Source organism: Pseudophryne corroboree, chromosome 8 (assembly GCF_028390025.1).
Source record: "Pseudophryne corroboree isolate aPseCor3 chromosome 8, aPseCor3.hap2, whole genome shotgun sequence".
In the NCBI taxonomy this organism is placed as follows: domain Eukaryota; kingdom Metazoa; phylum Chordata; class Amphibia; order Anura; family Myobatrachidae; genus Pseudophryne; species Pseudophryne corroboree.
In genome coordinates, this window is record NC_086451.1 from 391,991,978 (window position 1) to 392,011,013 (window position 19,036).

General features: G+C 44.8%; 1 protein-coding gene across 1 annotated transcript in view; it reads left to right on the top strand.

Moving 5' to 3' along the window:
• Nucleotides 1-19,036, top strand: part of LOC134949242 (cytochrome P450 2F2-like) — a 182,031-nt gene that overhangs the window by 102,462 nt on the left and 60,533 nt on the right. The window contains exon 5 of the mRNA XM_063937718.1: nt 15,643-15,803. Coding sequence (XP_063793788.1) covers nt 15,643-15,803 — 161 coding nt within the window. The remainder of the gene's footprint in view (nt 1-15,642; nt 15,804-19,036) is intronic.

A 19,036-nucleotide genomic window follows, 5' to 3' on the forward strand; every position in this document is an offset into this window, starting at 1 on the left:
TGGTTGTAACAAAATGGGGGAGCACATTTTAGTTGATGATACATGAATGGGGGAGGTATGTGGTTGCTGATATCTGTGCCTGGATTCCCTATCGACTATGTGTGTCATTACCTGAGGGTTGTAGAAATGAAGATAAAGAACACTTATGGTAAATGCTGTGGTATTCTATGTCAGGTTAATGTACATTTGTCGGTTGAAGTCTTGTTCGGTGTCTGTTGGTTGCAGTCTTCTTTGTGCTTTTGCCCATAAGGTGCGAGCAAAAGCTGTCAATGTCCATAGATTTACAAAAGTGTTGGGCTAGCGTAATTTTAAAATTTCTAGGGAAACTGGGGATCTATGGCATAGTTCATCAAAAATCTGTGTATAAGGTTGTCAAAACTTCTTCTTTAATCCATCTGTTGTCTGTATATCGGCTCATCAAAATTCCTCGTCCAAGTGGGTCTTTTTACCTTGGAGGAAAACGGAAAAAACAGGTGAAAGAAACGGACCGTATAATCGCATTTTCATTACATCATTGTTTCTACCGTTGGGTCATAAATCAAGTCCATTGGAATTACAGTTTCCTCACTCCTCAAACTCATTACCCTGGTACGATGTTTGCACTTCATTAAAGCCTGACCGCATCTAAATATCAAGCCAATTGATATGACAACACCTAAGATACATAGGAGAAACTTCCCAACATCCATTATGACTCCTTGAGCCCATTCTCCTAAACCAGAAAACCAATTTCGCGGGTTCAACCATGACACCCAACCAGTCAGCTCATTACCTACAGCAGCAAGAGTGAGATTGTGTCTTCTGCGAAATTCCCACTTCAGTTGGAGAATATCGTCCATCTTTTGGTCTATGACCTCGACCGGATCCTCGGTGCTATTCGTAATATATGTGCAACATTTCACGCCGTATTGTGTTGCCAGTGTGACACAATATCCGCCTGTCACTGCTGTGAGGTAATTAAGAACCATTCTATGCTGTACCAGTTCTGTTTTGTAAGCTTGAAGTTCCCTTCCAGTATACCTAAACGTGTCATCATACATTTCAGTGATATTATCTAACAAATTTGCAAGCGCAGAGATGTATCTATAGTTCATCACTCCTCGAGCGGTGCGAGTGAAATCTAGCGCAAGTAGAACCTGAATCCCAGTGGATTCATGGATCATGTCAGAGGCGAAATGCTCTGTCCTCTCTGTCAGTTGCCTTTTAACTACGTGCTCGTAATGGGTGTGAGTATAAGGAGCTTGGGCACCACGGTGTATATCTTTCATTTTGTCATGTGATACAGTCATTACTTCAGGCAGTACTTTTCCAATATAACACAATCCTTCTGAGTTTGGGGCAAGCCGCTCATACGCCTTTCTCCCGCATGTGAAATATGCATCATCGGGGAGAACATATGGGACTGAATATGTCATTACCATGTTACACATTTTCCATGTGAACTCTCCTAACCCTAATTCTCCCATCTGTCTAGTACACGTATCTGTTTGTATGATATGTGCCCAGTATCCTGGTGATACCTCTCCAACTCTCGTAATCCTATTTCCTAAGGTATACCTATACCGGAAAGATTTTCCTCTACTGGCTATGTGGCATATAAGCTCTGTATCTGTAGGCATTCTATCTGCTCTATGCGAAAAGGTCATGGTTTGGTTACTCCATGACACTTCCCAATTTCCCGGCTTTCGGGGATTGGAGATGTTAAAACATAATAGGGACCTATCCACATGGTATTGGTGGAGCTTCAAACTAGGAGGGCTGGAGATATTAAACCTCCTGTCCACCGGTCTCCCACCACTTAACTCAAGTACCTCCCCTAACGTTAAAGGAAATGGTACTAGCCCTGATTTGCTATGACCTTGAGGTACTTGAGAGCATACCCAACAATCTGTTTTATTTAACACACTACCCACTAAGGAGTGATAGTCACTCAATGGATGCCGGTCCATATGGATATTAAAACTGGATTGGCATTTCTTAATGCACCCATCCTCAATGACATTGTTACAGAGCCTACAGATACAGTTTTCTTCAGCTAACAATCCTTCGCAATTCCTTCTATGGTCAATGCTATCGGATCGTTTTCTGATACTCGCCTTTACTTGTTGGTTAAGTTGTTCTTGGAAAACTACGCCTCCATCTTTATCATCAGAACCCATTCTGGATCCTTTCTCGACCTCACTGGTACTCTCACCGAAACAGACTGCTCTGGTCAACATCATGGTCAACAGGAAAATCCGGATCACAGTCTCTTGGGGCAAGTCCATCTTACAGGAGGAGAAAAGAAGAAATTTGTAATGGGATACAGAAAAACAGTTTGAGGGGGAGAGAAACTTGTTACGATATTAAGTTCTCTAGTCTTGTTGTTCTTCTTGTTCCGCTGTCATCTCAAAGGTGCTGTCTTTCAGTCTTCCAAACGAACACTCCGATGATGCAATATTCCTTCCAAATCAGCGATCTCTCTGTAAGGAGCAAAAAAAATCCTGCATCACCATTTGTCTAACTGAGGGGTGACATACCATCTTTAAAACATGAAAACATGAGTGAGAAGAGAGAGGAAACAAAAAAACAACAGAGAGAGAGAACACTTCATATGTATATGTATATTACATAAATCAACAATAACCAACAATAGGAAAAGAGAAAAAACATTTTTTTCAAACATTTTAAAACATTGCCAGATCATCAGGCTGTCATATCTACATGTCCAATGGTTTCTTTGCGCCGTCCCTCCCTCCAGCACCATACTCCACTTTCTGTATCTGGCCAGGATACATTGATGTGGATAGGTCATGCTGGGGTTTGGTAGACTTCTGCAAAGACCAAGCGGATATGCAATGTTTGAGTTCTTACCAATAATCGTCAGAGATGGGGAGAGAGAGAGGAAAAAAAACATTTTTCACAAATACATTTACAACGTTTCACCTTGTCATTCCTGTGTCTTCAGTGAATGACCTCATAATTTATTAACCGTTAGCTCAGGCTTACCATCAGTCCTAATGATCACCTTTCCTGACTACATATTATGGGTGTGGCTCAAAATTCTTCCTATGTGATCCCTGATTGTAATTTGGTGTGTCATAACTCTGCTCATATCTTTGTCTAGGGGATATATATGAATTTGGTCTACTTCTTGGTCTACAATTTCTTGCAAAATGACCTTCCTTCTGGCAATTATAACACCTTGTCACCTTTGACTTACCCACAGGGATCTGAGGCTTCTTTGTTTCCCCGTGCTTGATGCTGCTTTGCTCATGCCCAACAGCAGAGTCCCTTAATGCAGTTACTGATTTATCTCTCCAGTATGGATTGGTGATCTGTATCCTTGCTCTCAGCACTTCCCTTAAACCATCCATTAGCACAGATACTGCTACTTCTCTGTGCGGTTCACTTGTTTCAATGTTTTCTATACCCGTATACCTAGTCATGTCCTGCAATGCCCGGTGGAAATAATTAGAAGTACTTTCCTCTTTGTTTTGTCTTATGGAGAAGATTTTGTTCCACTCGACAATGGCTGGGAAATATACTTCCAACTGTCGGTTGATCTGCTTAATACATTCCTGATTGTGTTCCTCCGTACAAGGTACCTCCGTGTCTAATTTACAATCAGCAATAAATTTCGCAGGGTCAACACTGGAGGGCAAACATGCCCTCAGCACTGTCCGCCACTCTTTGTTGGTGGGTTCTGTGGAGTTTCCTAGTTCTTTAACAAACCTTTGACATGCTACTAGATTTTTCCTGGGATCAGGAAATTCAGACATAATTGATCTCAATTCCATCCGGGACCAGGGACGGCGCATTGCACTGTCCTTGACGGGAATGATTCCCTGTTCGTCAGTCTTCCCATTGGGGACTGTGATCACCCTGACAGGACTAAACTCAATTACATCATCTTGTGTTGGTCTTACAATATGAGGTACATTTGTTTGTGCGTAATATAAAACTTTGTACGTACCTGTGGACACGACCTCACCTGACCCTCCGTTAGGGGGTTGGATTATTGCCTTTACCGAGTTGGTCGCGTCCACCTGGATGTCTTGTAGGATGGCTTCTGGAAGAGGTGCCGACATCGTTCTGGGCTCACTTTCTTGTTCGTATTCCTGAGGGAAGTTTGACATGGGGTGCAACTTGCATAGGTTAATAGTTGTACATTTAACAGTATTACAATTATCATTGTTACATTTATTACACTTATTCTTATCATCTATACTACAGTTGCTAAGAGCGTTTTTATTGTTCAACATTGTGCTTTTCTCCGCAACCATAATCCTCTCCATTGCCATGTCTCTCCTCCCAAGATAAGAGTCAGATAAGTCAGTTAACTCTCTTTGCAATTCACTTTCCTGTTGCCATAACTGTAAATAATCATCATGTTTAACTCGTTGTTTCCAGGATTTTATGAGACAGATCCTCCGCCTTAAATTATGCAACACCTCTGAGTTAAAACTACCTATCCCAGGAAATGGTGCTTTATCCCCCGCAGTCATTCGTGTCCATTCATCACAAAAGGTCTCAGTGTGGGGACCATACTTCCCCCACATTACTAACCGAGCAGACCCTCGGGGTCTGCAAGCCTCTGCAGTCTGAACCCTGACTGCTGAACGTCCCTGTGTTGTGCACTTGGCTGCCATTGTGGACCTCTTTAACACAGAAAAACTTCCTTAAATGCACCAAACACAGAAATCTACGTTGGAAATCCTTAAAGCTCTTCCACTGAACTTCTTCTGCTCCGAGTATCTCCGGTCCGCCTTCTAGCAGACACGTGTAGCCGTTGCAGGCCCTATCTCTAGAGATTTTCCTGAGAAAATTCCCTTCCTTTTTCTTTACACAAATCACGCTTGCATGTGCTCCCTACAACACGTATGAGGGCAATTTACCTCGTATCACGTTGCGTTATTGGTCACACCTACAACCGTGCGGTCCAATCGTACCCCTTATAGACACTTGTTGCCCATAAATGGTAGGATCATTGGAGTCTCCCTACTGTGCTCCAAAACAGCCAGATCGTAACTTTATCACACTCTGTTGCACGTTTTCACTCAGACCGTGCTCATCACGTTCCACTAAAGATCACACAGATCACAAAGTCCACAAAGCGGGATTCAATACACTCATACCGTTTTTCAACCCACTATCATTCTTATAGTTTTCTGATCAGAAAAATCATTTCCCGTAGTCTGATAGCTGTCCCCAGAGGCATTACAGTAAAGTAAGGTATTTAAACTAAGTTTTGGAAAAACTGAAATCAATTTGTGCTGTTATCACGTGGCTATGCTATACCGCCCCCACTAAAACAATGCTATTGTGCGATTTGAGTTTCAGTGGGCGTACCCAGACGCTCCGTTGCGTAATATACGCTGCGTGCGTCGGCCTTTGGGTTGTGTTCGCGAGTCTCAGCCTTTTGTTAGAGACACGTGTACGCTGGCCACAAAAATACAATTAGCACGTTTATCAATGTAGATGATCTACCAATAGCAACAAATCTTTCTCAGCACGTTATCAATTGTGAAATGGCAACCAGGAAAATGACATGAATATACACGAAAAAGGAATGCAGATATATGCGTGTATATGCAAAACAGAAATAAACAGTTTTAAAAGACACTAGCGTGTTGTTTCTTACCTCTGGTTCCCGGATTCCTTCAGCACCCTTTACTAAGCGAAGCAGACGCTTATCCCGTCAGCACTGCGAAGAATATGATCTCCCGCCCTTTGCTGATGGATAATGTCTGCTGAAATTACCTAGCAGAGATATGTGAAGGACTGGACGAGCAGCCAATTGATAAAGCTAAATATTTATCATATATAAAACCCTTTATGAGGTCTAAGAACACTGTACGCTATTTATGTATGGAGTACCGTAAGGGTACGCACTTTGCGTAACAATCGCTTAGCCGTAGTCGAGACGCTCAAGCGTCACGTTCGCTCACGGCCAAGAGATTACAGGCAGGCACGCTATTGGCTGCCGACTAACGTAATGATTCGCTATAGCGTAGCGGACGCTCGGGACCACGAGGAGATCACCAGCGGCGCTGACGCTCACAATGTTAAACCTTTATATCTAAACCATAAACGGTGTATTATGCAGTAAAACCTTAGTGTAATGATAGAGTGTAAATGCAACACAGTGTAACCTTATTAACTTCAAAGCTGTTTGAGCGTCACCGACGCTCTGAGAGTACTTAACACTATAAGAAATACACAGATACCTGGGCTTAGGGTCTAACGCCTTATATATATATCATGGATGGTATGCTTGCAAAAGAATAATACAATACAATTATACACTACCAATATAACATAGACTAACTAACCAGATAACTGCACAGGAAATACAATACAATACAATACAATTACGTTTAAGGGAAAATAAGAGAGAAAGAGGAGAAGAGAGAGAGAGAGAGAGAGAAATGGCTCACCATAACAATACAGACAATATGATTGCAGCGAAGCTTACACATGTGAGGAACAATCGCTGCGTAGTTATTCAATGCTGAGAATCTTTGTGGAGAAAATACTTGACCTTACCCATACTGGCAGTCCCTATATACACAACACTACAATACCGCATGGGACAGAAGCTAGACTCCATTTTATTAAAGCTCCCATGATTCCAAAGACTGCACCACATGGTTGAAAGGGGGAGGGGAAAATACCCGGCAGCAGCCATTTTAGATTTGCAGGTCCAAACACATGGCACTCTCTGCTACACCACAATCACATAGCAGAAGACACAAGACTCCATTTTATTCCAAAATGTCCAAGCCTCAGAACAATGCATATGTTCTGATTTTACAATTCCAAACCATCTAAATCACCTTTCACAATTTCAATCCAACTTCCTAGAACCATCTTATTCACTTTCACATTCCAAACAACTTCAGTATCTCAATAACCAGAGCATATTCATCACAAGACCAGATCACAATGTAACCACACATCTCAGCCTGCCATTGCTACCAGCACATGTTCAAACGTAACTGCATGGTGGTATTTATGATTAACAAGATATATTATAACTAACCAGCACAATCTATTTTAAATCACCATAGGCAAACAAATACCACAAGTACTATGCTACAGATTGTCTACTGTTCCAATTCATCACAGACTTCACAGAGTGTCAACACAAACACCCAACAATCACACAACCAAGTTACAATATCCTATTTAATCCAGCACCATTGACCTTAAAGCAATCTGTCTATATTTCCTTATCTAGCCATGTGAATTCAATACTTAGCCTTTAGTTTGTAGGTCAGTCCTGGGGATGTAGCCGCCATGCTGCTGGGTGCCAGGTAGCTGTGTGAGTGAGTGAGTGAGCCCTGTGATCTCCAGTGGGTATATCATACCCTCATTCCAGCTGTGGGGGTGTGTCAACAACAAGATGTGTGTGTGTCCCTCACAGCATGTGAGCCAGCTGCATCAGTGGCCTTGGTTATGCAAAACAATGGGTGATGACCAACACATTCCTGTCTTGTGGGAAGCTATTGTTTGGCGAATACTATCTCACTGTCCACTCTCAGTTGAGACAATGACATCTCAGCAATCATTCTTCTGGAGACAAATCCGGCCCCATTGGTAAACACAGGTGTTGGCCCTCCTCATTGAGTCTCAAAGCTCAGTGTAATTAAAGGCTATTGTACTCCGTCTGCAGGAAAGATACTGATTTGGAATACAATTAATCTTCAATTACTATTCCTGTGCTTACCTATGCATAACACCATGTGAAGCCCTCCCAACATGCAAACTATTGTTTGGGGGATCTCTAAGGTCAAAGAGCCATTTGAGACCCACTGATACCTGCTGGACTCAGGGGAATATTAACTTATAAAATACATTATTTTGATTAAATTATGTAACGATTGAGTCGCACGCTACGAACACATAAACTCTACCGTAAATGCGCACACCGTGCGCCTGCGGGTGCACGCGACTGTGAGTATGCGCACGTACGGGAGAGCGTACGCATGCGCAGCACGGATCTGTGTGAGGTGCAAATATGGTAGTGTGCATAGAGATATTTTTCTGACTTTGACAGTATTTATGTGTGTTTACATGTGTGAGTGTATGTATGTGTGTTTACATGTGTGAGTTTGTGAATATATATATTAAATGTGTGATTTATATATATATATATATATATATATATATATATATATATATATATATATAAAATGTATATATAAAACCGGTAATCCTCCTTGGGTCCTGTGATAGGACCTCTATTGAAGAAAAATAGGCGGCACTCCAGGGACATAAATAAATCTTTGCTTTTTATCATCCAGAGTGCCAGATGACCACACAAATAAATATATATATATATATATAGATACAATACAGAGTACATCCACCGGGGTGGAAGACAGATAGCACTCTCCAGTCTTGTTTAATAAATGTATTGTACTATGAGTCTGACCCTATACTGGGCCAGGCTTTGATTGGCACCCCAGCAGCTACCTGGGTTGGGTGAGAGTGCGGGACTTCCCTGGTTTATATATATAGATATATATAAAATCTGCAAATGATGAATGGCACTCCTTACTAGTAACGCACAACATGCTCCGGAGCCCGTCAGAATCAGATAATATGTACAGAAGCAGGACGGTACTCATAGAGACTGGTAAACCATAGAAAATCAGCACAGAACGCTGTAGCTGTATGTCAACGTTTCAGAGTTAGACTCTTTTAAAGGAGTATAACTTTGAAATGTTGACAAACAGCTTCAGCGTCCTGTGCTGATTTTCTATGGTTTACCAGTCTCAATGAGTGCCGTCCAGCCTGCATACGTACGTACGTACGTACGTACATACATACATATGTATGTATGTTTGTGTGTGTGTATATATATCTATATATATTTATAACACATACCTGCACATATACATACACACCCACCTACCCACCCACCCACTGAAACCCCCTCGCTAAATCCTGCGTTTGTCACTGGGGCCCAGGACTGACAAAATAGTTAGGGCTGACCTGCTTCCTTGCTAACTTGCTACCCCAAATATTTTGGCCCAAAAATAGGAAGTCTTCCACCACAGGCTACCAGCAGAAATTTGGGGTCCAGTACAAATGAAATATGCAGGTCACCATCCCCATTCTTGAACCCCCCGGCGTGCATGGAGAGGCCTCCGATGTACGCAGTATGGGCCACACTACTTTGACGAGTCATGCAGGAAAACTCTGTGTGTTATAAGGGGCATTCCCCCTTATTCCCTCCCCCAGATCCGTCACTGGTAGATGGAGCAGGAACAGAGGGGATGGGGAGGCAGATGGAATAATGAGACACAGAGAGTTAAAGAAAGTGATTAGCGGGTAGAGGCACACATGTTAGGTGGGGCAGAGGCATGCATGGGGAAAGCAGAGGCACACATGGAAGCAAGGGGTGTTTTTAGAGAAGAGGGGACCCGTGTGTATCCTCTGTTGCGGGCCCCCTCCTTTCCGGCAGTAAGTAGACTCTGGCATAATGCCAGAGTCTACTGCGCATGCGCAGGTCTCCGGGATCATGGTGCCCATGCCATGTTCCCGGGGACATTTCCAGTGCGCATGCACAAACCACTCGGAAATGGTTGCAGCTGCCATTTTCCAAGTGATTTGTGTCTACACTGCAGGACACCGCGGGACTCCGGAGGGGTAAGTATAATATATGGGTGCAGGGTGTGCGGTGTCGGTCCCCCTCGACACAGGGGCTCGTGTGCACCGCACACACTGCACCCATTATAGAAACACCTATGCATTAAGGGATCAGAAGCAAACACATAAATAACTGTAGAAAGACAGAGTGGGAGACTGATACAGACACACAGGGGGAGAGGTGGGACAGGAACAAAAGGCAGTAGACTCAGGGATTGAGTTTTGTGTGATACTTTATCTACTTACATGGTCATATCCTCCCTGTACTTTACTGTGCGGTGCAGCAGCAGCACAAGTAGCCCTGCAAGATAAGAGGAAACTGGTTAAGGAGAACTAGCAGTGGTGGGCAGGGCCGTATCTAGAGTTTTTGGTGCCCTGTGCCAAAAAGATAATTGGCGCCTCCCCATTTTTCTAATAGGGACATGTCTCATGTCTCATGGGGAAGGGGCATGAAAAACATTGATCCCAGAGAAAGCCCATGCTATGATGCCCCTTACCACAAATCCTCTTAATACCACATTCATGCACTTAACTTGATAGCTCGATGTTATTTAGTTACAATACCCTTTATTAAATAACACATTTCAATATACCATACCCAGGATTCAAACATATAACCTGCTGCATTCCAGTCAAACACCCTACTCATTGAGCTATTTGATCCTGAATAAAACCTATGCGATTTCAAACTATATGAAGCTACTTGTACTTTGTAAAAAAATAATCAGCATTGCATCTGAGCAGATCTATGTAGTTTGTAGCCACGCACCCAACCCCTTAGAGCCACACACTACATAGATCTGCTCACCTGCAATCCTGATTTTTTCACAAAGTACAAGGTAAGCTTCAAATAGTTAGTATTATCTAGCTTAGAATTCTCTAGCTTGCTATGCAAGGGCGGATAGCTCAATGAATAGATTGTCTGACTGCAATGCCACAGGCAATGGGTTTGAATCCAGCGAATGCCAGCATATTTAAATGTAATAAAGGACAGTGTGACTGAATAACAAAGAGCTATCAAGTTAGGTTCACGTATTAGCTTCAAAAAGGGGGGAAGCTGCAAATGAAAGTAATTAAAACAGATAATTGAAAAAGTGCCGCTAACAGCGCCCCCTACCCTGCAGCTCTATGTGCAATGGGATGCAGTTATGTGACCAGCGGTCAGGAGACTGCCTGTTACAACACCTCTCCCTACATCCCGCCCCCTCACTATCCTGACGGTCCGCATGCCGACCAACAGGGACTATTCCCACTCCTGGGTGCCCATGACACCTGCAGAATGGGAATAGAACCCGTGGCGACCGTAAGGGGCTTGTTCCACTTGCCCACCCCCCTGCCGGCATTCTGCGGCCGGGATTCCTGTGTTGGGATGCTAAACACCAGGATCCCGGCCACCGGTAACATGATACACACCCTGTGCAATGGCACATTCCACACACACCTAGTTATGGCCATATAGAGCAAATTGGAGTGTGCTCCGCTGCATGGCGGTAGTGCTGCAACATGCAGTAACACACACACACTGTAAATTTTATGATTTTTACATCCAACCACTGAAAAGGCCATAATCACCCCGGGAACACTTTAGCATAGTCCCAGGAGAGGTGGACATATGTGTTACTTGGACCATTGTAGTGGGAATGCAATTCTTACTTCCATGCTGTGGTAATACAGTGGGCAAAATAAATGTGCTTTGTAGAAACTGCACCATTCGGCTGTCCGTGTCACTTCCCTGGGGATAATGAGCTACAGTACAGCCAGTTCCATGGAGCTAAAGGGTTCCTTGCTGTGGAGCAAGCCGCTAGGGGTGAAGGTGAGAGCATGCTTGGCCACTGGAATTACACTTTAAGTCCTGCTCATTTCTTTTTCTGAGCCAGTACAGCACAAGTTTTGTTTAAAATTGCAGGTCTGTGGGGCATAGCCACAGGAGGGGTGGCTCCAGTCCCGGCAGTCCCCCTCTTGATGTTGGTACTGGCAAGTTATAGACATTCTCTTTGATCTTAATGCATGGAAGTAGAAGCAGCTTTCTCTCTGACTTCTACCCAGTCCTCATTTTTAAAAGTCTCTCCAAACTCAGTCTCCCAAGCTAACTCATGATGGTTTCAAAGACATGAAGAATTAGTGAACAGTTCAGAGGTCAGAGGCCTTCATGAGAGGCCTTGTTTAGTAGTACCATCTAGGCAAGAGGAACTGGAAGAAATGTTTAGGTACAGTATATCAAATTCAGATTGGATCTCAGTGAAGTAAATTAAGTATTGGTACAGGAGGGGGTGGCTGGAGATACAGAAGGGGTGGTGGCTGGAGAGACAAGGGCTGGCTCAAGAGACAGAAGTGAGGCTGGCTGAAGAGACAGAAGTGTGCTGCCTGGGGAGACAGAAGGTGGCTGGCTGATGAGTAAGAAGGGTGCTGGCTGCAGAGACAGAAGTTGGGCTGGCTGGGGAGATATAAGGGGGTCTGGCTGGGAAGACAGAAGGGGGGATGGTTGGAGAGATGAAGGGGGGATGGCTGATAAGACAGAAGGGGGCATGACTGGTGAGACCGAAGGGGGGCTGGCAGGAGAGACTGAAGGGGGGCTAGCAGGAGAGACAGAAGAGTGCTGGCTGATAATACAGATGGGTGCTGGCTGGAGAGACAGAAGGGTGCTGGCTTATAAGATAGAAGGGGGCTGGCTTATAAGACAGAAGCAGGACTGGCTAGGGAGACATAATAGGGTTAGCCAGAGAGATAGAAGGGGGGCTTGCTGGAGAGACAGAAAGGGAGCTTGCTAAAGAGACAGAAGGAGAACTAGCTGGTGAGGCAGAAGAGGGGATGGCTATACAGACACTGGGAAGCTGGCTGGACAGACACCCATGGCGAGCTGGAGCTGCAGAAACACATGGGAATAACTGGGTGAGTAGTGGTAGGTTTACTGGTTCTTTACTTCCTCCTTTTCTCTCAGCTGTGCCACTGCACTGATGGTGTGGGGGGATAGGGGTTTTGGGGTTGGATGCACCACTGTCAATTTTATCTCCAGGTACTGGTATGAGCTTATGCCCATACCACACTTTTGTGGTAGCGACTATGCTCATAAGTGGCTGGCACACAGTGATTGAAGAGCACCAGAAGCTATGGAGAATGTGCCCCCTTAACCGCTAGAGCCCGGCCGCGGCCGACTCCATAGCCTCCAGGACTTCCGCCACTGCATACTGCATACATCACACACACACACACACACACACACACACACACACACACACACACACACACACACACACACACACACACACACACTTTAACTCTCTCTCTTTCAATAAACTTACCTTTCAGAGTCTACAGTAGCTGGCTGGAGCTGTACTGTAGCAGCCTGGTGGTCCAGTGTAGCTCCACCCCTGGTTCAGTGTAGCCCCTCCCACTTTTCCTGCCAATCGCTGACACTGTTGGGGGGTGGGAGGACGTTGCAAGCTGCCGGAGCTGCTGCCTGCCAGTGTGACAGGCGCAGCATCGGGCATCAACAGGGGATAGCAGCACTGCAGGGATGTAGAGCAGGGAGAGCGACTGTCCAGCCTGGCGCCTCCCTGCACTGCATCCCTTTGTTGAGCGGCCAGCGCCGAGCCTGTGCAGAGGTATCTTGGAACTGTGCTAGAGCATCACAGACACTTGTCTTCCACTTAGCTACAGAGAGACCTGCGATTACCTGCAATCCATGAGTTCAGTGCCTACTTACACTCACCAGCTGGTGAGTTTGACACCCTGCACCGGTCCATGAGAACCAGTGTGTAACAGTGAGTACAGCCTGCTATCTTTCAGTAAACCAACATCACTGGTTAAGTAACTGGACTGTTCATAATTTTAGTCATTCCCTGGTGTGTGCCTATATAACTGTGCAATATCAACACCTTCACACACATCATTTACAGCACTGTGAGACTCTGGTCTGTTATGTTTCCATCTGGTATTCGTGACTACATTAGGTTATTGCTTTGAAGTATCCTAAATGATAGAATACACTGTTAAAGCAAATCAGTGTTGTGTTGTTTTTTTGCTTCTATTGCACTAAACAGATACATTTATTGCAAAAAACTAATGGGGCCCATACATCACTGGAGTATCAGGGCAGTTCCCCGTTCTGCTGATGTGTGTCAGGAAGTAGGGGAACACCAACAGGTTGAAACGTCTCAATTCTCTGATTCTGACAAAAAAATTATAGGGATCAGCCACAAGTTGGGGATTTTTAACATGCAGCTTTTTGATGATTCCCAACGAATCACCGCTCATCAATTTCTGCCGATTGATGTTTTTGATCAGCGGATTGGACCAGCATAGTCAGAACTGGCATCTTTTGCCCCCATTAAGGGGGTTATTCAGGTTTTTATCAAAACAAAGATGTTAGCAATTGGTCAAAATAATGTTGCATTGCAGGTGGGGCAGCTGTAACATATGCTGAGAGATTTAGATTTGGGTGGGTTATATTGTTTTGTGCAGGGTAAATACTTGCTGCTGTTATGAGCCACGGCTGTGGCTCATTCCTGTTTTGCATTTTGGTTATGTATTTTATGTTATACTTCTGTTTATGTTCCCCGTGGGTGTCATGGGGTGTTCGGAGCTCACCCTTAAGGAGAGGGTACTGTTATGAACCACAGGTAGTGGTTCATTCCTATTTTATGTTTATAGTTGTCTTGCAGGCCAGGATTTCCCGTTGCTCTGGTTTAAGAATACTCTTGTTTGCTGCCGGTGGTGAGTCTGTGTAATTGCAGCTTGTTCCCATGTGTTCAGCCTCACCTGTCTGTTGATTGCACCTCTCAGTTGTGCAGCAGGGCTGCTGCACGACATAATTAATTAAGACTCTCTGTTATATTCTGGCTCAGTGTAATTCACAGACGCTGGTGATATTTCCTGAGTTCCAGAGTTCTAGAGTTCTGAGCTAGTCTCTGCCAGTTCCTGAGCTCCTGTCTAGCAGTATCTGTCTAGCTGCTTCCAGTGTCAGTTCCTGAGTGTCGGTTCCTGTGTCGATTCCAGTTTCTAATCCTGTTCCTGCCATGAAGCGTTCCTGTCCAGGAGTCCTGTGACTGTCTGTGCCTGGGCAAGTGTCTGGCTTCTTGGTGTCCACCGGTCTGTCGTTTGGGATTCTGCCTGTCCTCCGGTTCTGAGAGTCTGTGTCGGCTGCATTGGGGGTTCCTGTCCATTTGCCAGTATTTGTACCAGTTCCGTGAGTAGCGGCTTCGCCGTGTCCGTCAGCCTAGGCCGCAGTATTCTTTGGTTATATTTGGTTACTGGTGTTTTGCAGAGGGTTCTGCTTATGCTGTCCCCGCCGGTACACAACAGTATTGTGTCGGCGAGTGGACAGCATTTCCTTGGTTGTTCTTTTCCTTTGGCGGCGTGCTGCACATATATTTAGTTTTAGGGTTGTTAGTAGCCCCTAGCCTTCTGTTTGTTTTAGTTAGAGGTCCCCTTGTTATTATCCTGTCTCGGTTCACGCTTTGTCTCACCTTAAGACCTGGGGGCATCGGAGTTGGGCAGACCTAATCCGCCCTTCAAACGCGGCTGCCGTGGGACAAGAAACCATAGTCACTCAGGCGTGAATTGACCACACGGGTAAGACAATGGAGGTAGGGTGCTAGGGTCTATTTCCACACCACACTTTTTTTCAGCCTCACGTTCTGGTGCTCAGGACTCACTACGCAACATCTCCCTTGTTCTGAGCACCAGGAACCTAACAGCTGCTTTATTTTTACACTGCAATTTAGATTTCAGTTTGAACACACCCCATCCAAACCTAAATCTCTCTGCACATGTTACATTCGCCCCCCCCCTGCAGTGTAGCATGGTTTTGCCAAGTTGCTTTTTTGGTTTTCTAACAAAAGGCCCTAAGTGCATTCATTATAATATATTTTCTCTTTTAAATAACAATACAGATATTCCATCTTTAAAACTAACACAATACATTTGAAACATCTGTCTTTGAATTTCTTCGTCTTCTTCCTCTTAACTTCTTTTTCTTTTTCCCTTCTTATGTCTATGTTTTAGGTTCTCCGATAGATCCCAAACATCACATACACAGTTCTGTGTGTAGCATCATTTGCACTGTTCTGTTTGGGAAACAGTTTGATTATCAAGATAAGGAATTTAAAACTCTTATGCATTATACCGTGGATAACTTCAGAATCATGAGTAATCCTTGGGGGCTGGTAGGTATTCAAATGTCAAAAATAAGTTATTTATTAAGACAAAAAAGTGTTGGATTTAATACCCAAAATATTAACTGCTGTACACCTTCAGTATAATGGTTTGTACTACTTTGTGGTGTTGGTGTAGATATTAGTGAGGGTGTTGATAGAGTAGAGTTGACTGTATCTTTGGTGGGACAAGTGAATAGTGGTATCAGTGCGGGTGGGTGATGAGGTTCAAATGTACTTTATGTCCTTAAGAAAGACTATAGGGACTTAGGAAAGAATCTTAACGCAAAGACATCTAAGGTAATATTCTCCGAAATATTACATGTGCCACGCGCTAGTCCAGGGAGGCAGAGGGAGATTAGGGAGGTAAATGTGTGGCTTAGGGATTGGTGCAGGAAAGAGGGGTTTGTGTTCCTGGAACACTGGGCGGACTTCTCAGTCAGGCGCCATCTCTTTTGTCATAACGGATTGCACCTGACTGAGGAGGGGGCAGCGGTGCTGGGGGGGAAGGATGGTTAGAAGGTTGGAGGATATTTTAAACTAGAAGCCTGGGGGGAGGGTTTAGCTAGAAACTACGGGTCATGCAGTGAGAATAGTGGGGATGGCGGTAGTAAACGAAATGGGGGAGAAGTTGGGGGGAGGGTAAGAGTAGGCGGTAAGGTCACTAACATGGGTACTAAAAGAGAATTTACCAAATCACTAACCAATGGACAATTACAGGTCATCATTGCTACATAAGGTGAAAGATGTCCCTAACGCAAGGGAAAATACTTATCTTAGTTGTATGTATGTAAACACTAGAAGCATTACTGGTAAAAAGGGCAAACTAGAAATACTTGCAGCAAGCAAACAGTATGATATTATAGGCATTACAAAAACTTGGTGGGACGAATCTCATGATTGGACAGTCAATCTGGAGGGCTATACACTGTTTAGTAGAGATGAGCGCCGGAAATTTTTCGGGTTTTGTGTTTTGGTTTTGGGTTCGGTTCCGCGGCCGTGTTTTGGGTTCGACCGCGTTTTGGCAAAACCTCACCGAATTTTTTTTGTCGGATTCGGGTGTGTTTTGGATTCGGGTGTTTTTTTTAAAAAACCCTAAAAAACAGCTTAAATCATAGAATTTGGGGGTAATTTTGATCCCAAAGTATTATTAACCTCAAAAAACATAATTTACACTCATTTTCAGCCTATTCTGAACACATCACACCTCACAATATTATTTTTAGTCCTAAAATTTGCACCGAGGTCGCTGTGTGAGTAAGATAAGCGACCCTAGTGGCCGACACAAACACCGGGCCCATCTAGGAGTGGCACTGCAGTGTCACGCAGGATGGCCCTTCCAAAAAACCCTCCCCAAACAGCACATGACGCAAAGAAAAAAAGAGGCGCAATGAGGTAGCTGACTGTGTGAGTAAGATTAGCGACCCTAGTGGCCGACACAAACACCGGGCACATCTAGGAGTGGCACTGCAGTGTCACGCAGGATGTCCCTTCCAAAAAACCCTCCCCAAACAGCACATGACGCAAAGAAAAAAAGAGGCGCAATGAGGTAGCTGTGTGAGTAAGATTAGCGACCCTAGTGGCCGACACAAACACCGGGCCCATCTAGGAGTGGCACTGCAGTGTCACGCAGGATGTCCCTTCCAAAAAACCCTCCCCAATCAGCACATGATGCAAAGAAAAAGAAAAGAAAAAAGAGGTGCAAGATGGAATTATCCTTGGGCCCTCCCACCCACCCTTATGTTGTATAAACAAAACAGGACATGCACACTTTAACCAACCCATCATTTCAGTGACAGGGTCTGCCACACGACTGTGACTGATATGACGGGTTGGTTTGGACCCCCCCCAAAAAAGAAGCAATTAATCTCTCCTTGCACAAACTGGCTCTACAGAGGCAAGATGTCCACCTCATCTTCACCCTCCGATATATCACCGTGTACATCCCCCTCCTCACAGATTATCAATTCGTCCCCACTGGAATCCACCATCTCAGCTCCCTGTGTACTTTGTGGAGGCAATTGCTGCTGGTCAATGTCTCCGCGGAGGAATTGATTATAATTCATTTTAATGAACATCATCTTCTCCACATTTTCTGGATGTAACCTCGTACGCCGATTGCTGACAAGGTGAGCGGCGGCACTAAACACTCTTTCGGAGTACACACTTGTGGGAGGGCAACTTAGGTAGAATAAAGCCAGTTTGTGCAAGGGCCTCCAAATTGCCTCTTTTTCCTGCCAGTATAAGTACGGACTGTGTGACGTGCCTACTTGGATGCGGTCACTCATATAATCCTCCACCATTCTATCAATGTTGAGAGAATCATATGCAGTGACAGTAGACGACATGTCCGTAATCGTTGTCAGGTCCTTCAGTCCGGACCAGATGTCAGCATCAGCAGTCGCTCCAGACTGCCCTGCATCACCGCCAGCGGGTGGGCTCGGAATTCTGAGCCTTTTCCTCGCACCCCCAGTTGCGGGAGAATGTGAAGGAGGAGATGTTGACAGGTCGCGTTCCGCTTGACTTGACAATTTTGTCACCAGCAGGTCTTTCAACCCCAGCAGACCTGTGTCTGCCGGAAAGAGAGATCCAAGGTAGGCTTTAAATCTAGGATCGAGCACGGTGGCCAAAATGTAGTGCTCTGATTTCAACAGATTGACCACCCGTGAATCCTTGTTAAGCGAATTAAGGGCTGCATCCACAAGTCCCACATGCCTAGCGGAATCGCTCCGTGTTAGCTCCTTCTTCAATGCCTCCAGCTTCTTCTGCAAAAGCCTGATGAGGGGAATGACCTGACTCAGGCTGGCAGTGTCTGAACTGACTTCACGTGTGGCAAGTTCAAAGGGCATCAGAACCTTGCACAACGTTGAAATCATTCTCCACTGCACTTGAGACAGGTGCATTCCATCTCCTATATCGTGCTCAATTGTATAGGCTTGAATGGCCTTTTGCTGCTCCTCCAACCTCTGAAGCATATAGAGGGTTGAATTCCACCTCGTTACCACTTCTTGCTTCAGATGATGGCAGGGCAGGTTCAGTAGTTTTTGGTGGTGCTCCAGTCTTCTGTACGTGGTGCCTGTACGCCGAAAGTGTCCCGCAATTTTTCTGGCCACCGACAGCATCTCTTGCACGCCCCTGTCGTTTTTTAAAAAATTCTGCACCACCAAATTCAAGGTATGTGCAAAACATGGGACGTGCTGGAATTTGCCCATATTTAATGCACACACAATATTGCTGGCGTTGTC